At 47.2% G+C, this 9,287-nt stretch overlaps 1 protein-coding gene across 2 annotated transcripts in view; it reads right to left on the bottom strand.

Moving 5' to 3' along the window:
• Nucleotides 1-3,591, bottom strand: part of PDLIM4 (PDZ and LIM domain 4) — a 409,933-nt gene extending 406,342 nt beyond the window's left edge. Inside the window, exon 1 of one of the 2 annotated variants that reach the window (XM_044277674.1) lies at nt 3,120-3,591. In XM_044277674.1, coding sequence (XP_044133609.1) covers nt 3,120-3,212 — 93 coding nt within the window. In that variant the 5' untranslated portion in view covers nt 3,213-3,591. The remainder of the gene's footprint in view (nt 1-3,119) is intronic. The other variant, XM_044277675.1, reaches the window with a different exon arrangement.
• Between the last annotated feature and the right edge of the window lie 5,696 nt (nt 3,592-9,287).

The following is a 9,287-nucleotide window of genomic DNA, read 5'->3' on the forward strand; positions in this document are numbered from 1 at the left end:
GCATATTTTGACTAGGCAAGATTCGCCCACTCTTCTTTGCAAAAACACCCCAAATCTGTCAGATTGCGAGGGCATCTCCTGTGCACGGCCCTCTTCAGATCACCCCACAGATTTTCAATCGGATTCAGGTCTGGGCCATTCCAAAACTTTAATCTTCTTCTGGTAAAGCCATTCCTTGGTTGATTTGAATTGCTTTGGGTTTTCTTCTAGTCTTTTCGTCAATTTTGGAGGGACGTCCAGTCCTTGGTAATGTCACTGTTGTGCCATATTTTCTCCACTTGATGATGACTGTCTTCACTGTGTTCCATGGTATATCTAATGCCTTGGAAATTCTTTTGTACCCTTCTCCTGACTGATACCTTTTAACAATGAGATCCCTCTGATGCCTTGGAAGCTCTCTGTGGACCATGTCTTTTGCTGTGGGATGCGACTAAGAAAATTTCAGGAAAGACCAACCAGAGCAGCTGAACTTTATTTGGGGTTAATCAGAGGCACTTTAAATTATGGTGGGTGTATGCAGACTCCTATTTAACATGATTTTGATTGTGATTGCTTAATTCTGAACACCGCTACATCCCCAGTTATGCAACCACATTTCTTCCCTCTACCTAAAAGATTTCAGTTTAATTTTCAATTCAATGGTACAGCTTATAGGTCACATTAAAGGTGGAAAAAGTTATGAAATTATTTATCTTTGTCTCATTTTTTTTACATCACAGAAACCTGACATTATAACAGGGGTGTGTAGAGTTTTATATCCACTGTATATACATACAGTGGATATAAAACTCTACACACCCCTGTTATAATGTCAGGTTTTTGGAAAGCAAGCAGTTTTTGTTAGAAGGGTCTCCCAATACCAAGATGATCACAGGGCGTCTTCCTGTTCAGTCCTTCAGTGATCGGCTATGATCTATGTCCACAGCCTATAGACTAGTCTGTAGGAGTTGCATCATTAGATCTGTTTGATGAGGACATTTATTGATGCCTCTAACAAAAGCAAATCTTTGGATATACACACAGGAAATTTTAATGAATAAAAAAATTGGTTTAGGCAATAATAATTATTTAGCAACATTAGAAGTGTCTCCCAACATCCACATTGGAGGCACTAACGAAATGGGGGAGATTTACTAAGCTAAATGCACCAGGATTCTGGCTGAGGGTGGTTTCATATGCAAAATGTTTGAGGTTTCTCCTGGCAGTGGTGGTAAAAGAGTAAAGCTTTCAATTATACTCACCCCACCCTACCCCCTTCAGCCTTAGGGCTGTTTCACACGAGCTGATGCCGTGCGTGACATCCGCTGCGTGATTGACAGCCAAGACCCGATGCGGACAGCAGAAGCACGGAGCAGTAACATGACTGATAATGCTCCGTGCCTCTCTGTGATCTGTTTACTACGAAATCACAATGACAACTTTATCTCACTGTGATTTCGTAGTAAAGAGGTCACAGAGAGGCACGGAGCATTATCAGTCATGTTAATGCTCCGTGCTTCTGCAGTCTGCATCGGGTCTTGGCTGTCATTCACGGAGCGGATGTCACGCTCGGCATCTGCTCGTGTGAAACAGCCCTTAGAAAAAATTTTTTTTTTTAAAAACTGCTTCAAAAATGTTATATTACTTAAGGCCTCCTGCACACAACCGTTGTGTGCACCCGTAGCCGTTGTCCCGTTTAACGTGTTTTTATGCGGTCCGATTGACTTTCAATGGGTCCGTGGAAAAATCGGAAACTGCACGTTTGGCAGCCGCATCTGTGATCCATGTTTCCTGTCCGTGAAAAAAATATGACCTGTCCTATTTTTTTCATGGCCACAATGGATCCGTGAAAAATCACGGATGCACACAAGATTGTCATCCGCGTCCGTGATCCGTGTCAGTTTTTTCCTATCATTTCAATGGCAAACTTGACTTCGATTTTTTTTTTTTCATGTCCGTGGATCCTCCAAAAATCACGGAAGAAAAAACGGGCACGGATCACGGTACAATGGAACCACGTTTTGCGGGACGTTAAAAAATACTGTTGTGTGCAGGAGGCCTAAAGGGGTTTTCCGAGATCCCCTAAAAGGGGTTGGCCAATGGAAATAACATAAAATAACAAAAGAAGCAATATTCACTTCATAAATCCCCATTGACTTGCTAGTGTTGAATGCAGTGCTAGTGTGCCATCTACTCCTGTGACACTCTGGCCACATATATGCCGATGTGACATCGCTCCTCCAGCACAGTAAATTAGGACCATTATGGAGCACTGGAGTGGCAGCTTCCTTTAATGAGGAATTCCCTCTTGGGACTTGCAGAACTCCAAGCATCTCGTTCAGATTAATGGAACTGATTTTCAGATGCAGAAATTTCTGCCACAAATCTGCTATGTATCAACTAAGTCAGTAGAAAGGGTGGCATTTTTAGTCTTTTCAGAATCTTCTGTAGGTAGAGCAGCAGGCACCTTATTATGTCCAGAGGGCAACACACAGAACATCCAGACTGGCATTCCCACTTCCAGGTAGACCAATTTCAGTTAAATCTGCCATCGTGGTCAGTTTTGGTATATGTAACGTGCTAGGAAGGCATCAGTCCTGTACCTCTGATGGCAAGCACATCCTCAGAGCAGCAGTTCAGGACCACAGGGACATATGGGTGAAAGCTATAATCATTTAATCCTGTAAAAGTAGGTCGTTGCCTGCACTCCATCATTTGCTGAAGATTTCTGACCAGGATGATGGGTGTGACTGGATCAGAATCATCACCATTCACAAGGACCAGTCCAAGCACACCACCTGGCTGATCAATGACTGTACTGGTACCACAGATGCCATGATATGTGATGTGGTACCAATCTAAAAAATGGATATAAACTGCCTCTATAAGGAATCTCCTGACAAGACTACTAGTATTTACCCCCTGCACACGGTCACTAATCCTAGCTATACATCGCCACAGCATGCCTATGGACACTAGGAATGATCCAAGGCACAATGACCAGGGAGATATCCTTTGAAAGACATGCAGCCCTGGAAAAGGCGGGTGCCAGCTGGGCATCCAGAAGTCCTATACCTAAGTTTCCGTCTCTCTGCTGAAAGTTACTCCGCATGTATGAGAGATGCAACAATGCCACTTACCCGGGATATAGTCAGAGGGGTGCTGAAGTCCTTGCCCCCCACCAGTCTAAACCCCCAGGGAGAGGGGCCATTGAGGGTGACAATCTGTGCCATAGTGTAGGATCCGGCTATAGTACAGAGCTCTGCGCTGCTGCTCCCGGGCACCGGACTAAACTACTCAGTGCCTCCTGCCCGGAGTATTGCTCACCCTGCGACGTCACGTGGGCGGGGCCAGGTCCCGAATGCTGACCTGGATGTTGCTAGGTGACGACAGCTCAGTTATGTGGCCACAGAGCTCAGGGAAGCATGCCTGTCCTGCACTGATGGCGCAGCAAGCACATAGCTCCTCTGGGTCTCTTCTTATCCTCAGTGGCAGGGCTGCCTGCCCCAGCCTCTCATCAGGAGAGGTCCCGGTACAAGCAGCAGTCGGCTGCCAATGCCTGTGCTGTTCCCATCCCTGGTGTCTGGGTTGTAAGTGGAACGAGGTGTGCCCATCCCCCTCTCTACAGTGTTCTCGGTGCCTCAGTTCCTACACAGGTCCCCTGTCCGTGTGCCGGCTGTCTCCACAGCTCCAGCTGTGGGGAAAGTGGTGAGGAATTAATCCTTGTTTAGGGCGGCTGTGCAGAGTCATATGGGGGAGTGCTGTTGCCCCTGTGGAAGCCTCAGGTAAAGTGCGGCTGGTGCACAGTTCAGATAGCCCCCTGCTGGCTCTGACAGGTTATTGCATGCTTCCAGCACCAATTCCTGGTATTCATTCTCATATTATACCTGGTCCAGTTGGAGGACCTTACTGGTGCCGTAGAGTAGGCAGCGCAGGTAGTTGCCATCCCTTTTCCAATTCTAAGTGAGTTGAGGAAGAAAAAGAGTCGTCATAGGAGTTCCCGCAGTGGTCGACGCGGTAGTCATCGCAGTTGTTCTAGGTGTTCATCATCTTTATTCATGGATTTGTCCTCCTCCTCTTCAGCTTGTGGTTCGGCTTCTAATAGCAGGAAACGGATAAGGCAGAGTACGGGGAGCTGCTAAAAGCGATTGGCTGAGTCCTCCCGTGAAGTTCCTGTGGCCGGCATTCCTGGTGCGGGACAGGCACCGGCTCTGGCAATCATTTCCTCAGCCAATATACCCCTGGAGTCTGCAGGGATACGGTCTGTGAGTGAGTTGTCTTGTGTACATGCTTGGTCTGCTTCTGAAAATTCTCAGGCGGATTTAGTGTTGGTGTTAAAAATGGTTGTTGCACGCTTGGAAGGGGGTATGGTACCTTTGCCTTCACCTCCCCTTTCCGGTGTGTCACACTCACAGCCCATGAAGGATCTGCCGTCTACCACTGGATTGTCCATTTGTGATTCATTGTTCTGTGGTGTCCCCCCTCTCGGTACTCACTTGTCCCCTGACAAGGATTGTATTTGTAAACACGAGCTTGTTGATATCTGGTCTTTGATATCGGTTGATCAGGCGACTGTTGACAAAGGGTCTGATAAGAGAGTGAAGCTGGCGAAAACGTTCGGTAATTTCTTATACGGTTTTGCTACCCTGGCACATGTGATTTGCCAGCGTTTTCCAGAAAAAGGTGCAGATTTGTTTGTTTAGGCTCCTTTCACACCTGCGTTCAGGTGTCCGCTCGTGAGCTCCGTTTGAAGGGGCTCACGAACGGGCCTGAACGCAGCCGTCTGGCCCTAATGCATTCTCAGTGGAGGCGGATCCACTGAGAATGCATTCGCCTGCCAGCGCTCAGCCTCCGCTCCGCTCAGTGAGCGGACACCTGAACGCTGCAAGCAGCGTTCGGGTGTCCACCTGGCCGTGCGGAGGCGAGCGGATCCGTTCCGACTTACAATGTAAGTCAATGGGGACGGATCCGCTTGAAGATGACACCATATGTCTCAATCTTCAAGCGCATCCGTCCCCCATTGACTTTACATTGAAAGTCTGAACGGATCCGCTCAGGCTACTTTCACACTTAGAAAATTTTTCTAAGTTTAATGCAGACGGATCCGTTCTGAACGGAGCCACCGTCTGCATTAATATGAGCGGATCCGTTCAGAACGGATCCGATCGAACGCAGGTGTGAAAGTAGCCTTACCTGGACGCCATATTTGGTGCCCATAAGCTACATGGTGGCACCGCATATAGTATAAAAGGAGGTTGGCTTTGTCACCTAAGATTGGAAGCAGCGTTACGACTAAGAACTACTGTTCGAAACGCGTCAAGGTTGCTGCACTTGTGGGTGGATGTCCTGTCTATATGTCTACTGCCTGAATAAAAGATGAAGATTTTAGCTACCAAAATCGTGAGTGCTGGAATTTCATTGTGCTTTCATATCAAGCAGCGTTTTTCTGTCTGTGATGTGGTGCGGAGCAAGATGGATCCGTCATGACACACAATGTAAGTCAATGGGGACGGATCAATTTTCTCATACACAAAAGAAAACGGATCTGTCCCCCATTGACTTTCAATGGTTTTAGAGACAGATCCATCTTGGCTATTTTAGAGATAACACAACCGGATCCGTTCAGAACGGATGCAGACGGTTGTATTATTATGACGGAAGCGTTTTTGCTGATCCATGACGGATCCAGCAAAAACGCTGGTGTGAAAGTAGCCTTATTTGTACTCTGAGACTTATTGCTGTGTTACATAGGACTGCATGTAACATCTACTACATTATCTGTGTGCAATCAGCACCTTGTTGAATCAATGCCACGTAGAATTAAGGCAGTTGTGAAGGCAAAAGGGGGTCCAACACCGTATTAGTATGGTGTTCCTAATAATTCTTTAGGTATGTGTATATGGCCCTGAACGGAGGTCTATGAGGGACTAGTTGAAGGAAAGTTTACAGAAAGGTCAGACCTTTTGGTTTCCCCTATGGGGGCATAATTTTTCTTTGTTAAAAAAAAGATGGTGGGTTAAGACCTTGTATTGATTATCGAGAGTTGAACAAAATTACTGTGAAAAATCAATACCCTTTGCCGTTGATTCCAGACCTGTTTAATCAGGTCCTTGGAGCTCAATGGTTCACTAAACTCGACCTCAGGGAAGCATATGATCTCATTTGTATCAAGGAGGGGGATGAGTGGGAAACTGCTTTTAACCGCCTCCGGACCGCCTAACGCAGGATCGCGTTCCGGAGGCGGCTGACTCAGGCACCTTCACGCGCCGGCGTGAAGGCTATTTATAAATATAAGGTGTTAAATGGCTTCTGTGCTCCTCTGATGGACCTTTTCGTCGGTTGGTTCCAGCAGAGGAGCACAGATCACAGTGAGTACACACCAACAGTACACTTAGCCCCAGATCACCCCAATTAACCCCTTGATCGCCCCTGTCAATCACCTAGTGAAAGGGGAAAAAAGTGATCAGTGTAAACTGTCACTTTTTTTTTTCACTAGTATTGACTGTTAGGTTTAGGATAGTTTAGGCCCCTTTGTTAGGCAGTTAGCGTCGGTTAGCGCCCACCGCACCGCAGTCACTGATACGCTGATTAGCATATCGCTAACCAGCATTGGTACTTTTATAGTATCTGTAAGTGATCAGAACTGATCACAGTCAGATCTATAATAGTATTAGTGTCACCTTAGCTCGCCCTCCACCCAAAACGCAGTTTTTGCCCAATCAGGCCTGATCGGTCGCCCACACGTGCGTTCACCCACACCCGCCCTGCCGCAGTGACAAAATTTTAAATTTTTTTTTATCACTGCACAATCACTTCACAAGCGCTGCGGTGATAAAAAAAAAATCAGTTTTGATATTTTTTATCAATCGCAGCGGCTTCCGATACTTAGCTAGCTTCCCATTTTGTAAGACAGGCTTGCTTTTTTTCTTGGGTAGTCTCAGGGAATACCCCCTAAATTTAGTTGACCAAATGGCAAATAAGGGGTATTCTTCTGAAGAGTCCTACAGGCTTCTGGCCCAGTCGGATCAGGAATGGGAACCCTCATCTGACGAATCCAGCGGGTCAGAATATAAACCTGTAGAAAGCAGTGGCAGTCTGACCCAAAGTTTGGACGAGGAGGTTGAGGTCCCTGATACCACCAGGCGTACCCGGCCCCGTGTTGCTAGACCACAGGTTGTGCAGAATCCGCTTCAAGGGCAGCAGAGTGGGGCTGACGCTGTCGGATTACGTGGTGAGGCATACACCAGCAGCGCAGCCCATCCTGGACCTAGTACCAGCACTGCTGTACAACATGGTGAAGTGGCGAGCACCAGAAGGGCAGTTGAAGCTGGTACGGTGGCACGTGCATTAGTTCCCCCGTCGCAGCCACCGCACAGACAGGCCCGTAGAGTCCCTGAGGTGCTGGCAAACCCTGATTGGCAGCCCCCAACTTTAGCCACACCAGTAGTTCCCCCTTCACCGCCCAGTCTGGAGTTCGGGTTGAGACAGCTCAGATGGGTTCGGCACTGGGATTTTTTGAGCCGTTCTTGACTGCGGAGCTCTTGGACTTAGTCGTGGCAGAAACAAATCGGTATGCCACTCAATTTATAACCGCCAACCTGGGAAGCTATTATGCCCAGTCTTTCCGGTGGAAACCCGTCCAAGTTTCCAAAAATTTCTGGGCCTTCTCCACAACATGGGCCTAACAAAAAAGCATGAATTGCGGTCATATTGGTCCACAAACCCAATTCTTCATCATCATCATGTTCTCTGCTGCCATGTCCAGGGCACGATTTGAGGCCATCCTGCATTTCCTGCACTTTAGTGACAACAGCACCTCTCGGCCCAGAGGCCACCAAACTTTTGATCGGCTCCACAAAATTTGGCCCCTAATAGACCACCTTAACACCAAATTTACAGATTTGTATACCCCTGAGCAAAACATCTGCATAGACGAGTCCCTTATACATTTTCCCGGGCGCCTTAGCTTCAAACAATACATCCCAAGCAAGCGTGCCCGGTATGGGGTCAAATTGTATAAGCTCTGTGAAAGGGCTACAGGCTATACACACAAATTTCAGTTGCCCTGACTACCTGGGGAGCAGTGGGAAGACAGTCTGGGACTTGGTGTCACCCTTATTTGGCAAGGGGTACCATCTTTATGTGGACAATTTCTACACAAATGTTCAGGCATTTGTTTCTAGAACAGATTGGCTGCTGTGGCACCGCGCGACCCCGGGGTTTCCCCCAACGCTCGTTACCACCCGTCTTGCAAGGGGGGGAGAGGGCTGCCTTGTGTAACGAAGAACTGCTCGCTGTGAAATGGAGAGACAAGCGTGACGTTTACATGCTCTCCTCCATTCACGCAGACACAACATTACAAATAGAACGAGCAACCAGTGTCATTAAAAAGCCCCTCTCGGTCCACGACTATAATTTGCTCATGGGAGGGGTGGACTTAAATGACCAGATGTTGGCTCCTTATTTAGTGTCCCGCCACACCAGACGCTGGTATAAGAAGGTGTCTGTATATTTAATTCAATTGGCTCTATATAATAGTTTTGTTCTCTACAGTAAGGCTGGGAGAACAGGATCCGTCCTCAAATTTCAGGAAGAGATCATTGAGAACCTCCTGTATCCAGGAGGTTCCGTGGCCCCATCCACCAGTGTAGTGAGCCGTCTACACGAGCAACATTTCCCCAATGTCGTTGCTGGTACCTCAACCCAAGCGCCACCCCGAAAAAGATGTTGTGTCTGTAGCAGGAGTGGAATAAGGCGTGACACCCGCTATTTCTGTCCTGACTGCCCTGACCACCCTGCCCTATGCTTAGGGGAGTGTTTCCGGAAGTACCACACACAGGTACACTATTAGCATAGGGATTACGTTACACAGGACAGGAACACAGGGCTGTTAGGGCCCTTTCACTCACAGCTGCTGCAAACCTCTCCTTTCACCTGGGACAAAGTGCATAATGTACTTCGCCACATCTCTGGGCGATTTGCGCTTTGCACATTGTCCCAAGGGGAAGGAGAGGTTTGTCTTATAAAAAGGTTAAAAAAAAAAGCAAAACAAAAATAAATCACCGGTAAGCAAAAAATGTTCTGTTCCAAAAGTTCAATAAAGTTAATGTTCTGCTCAAATGTTATTATAAAGTTCATGTTAATAAATTGATTGCGTTGCGGCCTGTTTTTTTTTTTTTTTTTTTTTTTTACCTTCTAGGTGGACCAACCGATGAACCAGCTGCAGCACTGATGTGCATTCTGACAGAAGCATTGCGCTGCTGTCCGATTACACAAAAGTCAGTGTATGCGCCGCTGCATGACGTAAA

The sequence above is a fragment of the Bufo gargarizans genome, chromosome 2 (assembly GCF_014858855.1).
Source record: "Bufo gargarizans isolate SCDJY-AF-19 chromosome 2, ASM1485885v1, whole genome shotgun sequence".
In the NCBI taxonomy this organism is placed as follows: domain Eukaryota; kingdom Metazoa; phylum Chordata; class Amphibia; order Anura; family Bufonidae; genus Bufo; species Bufo gargarizans.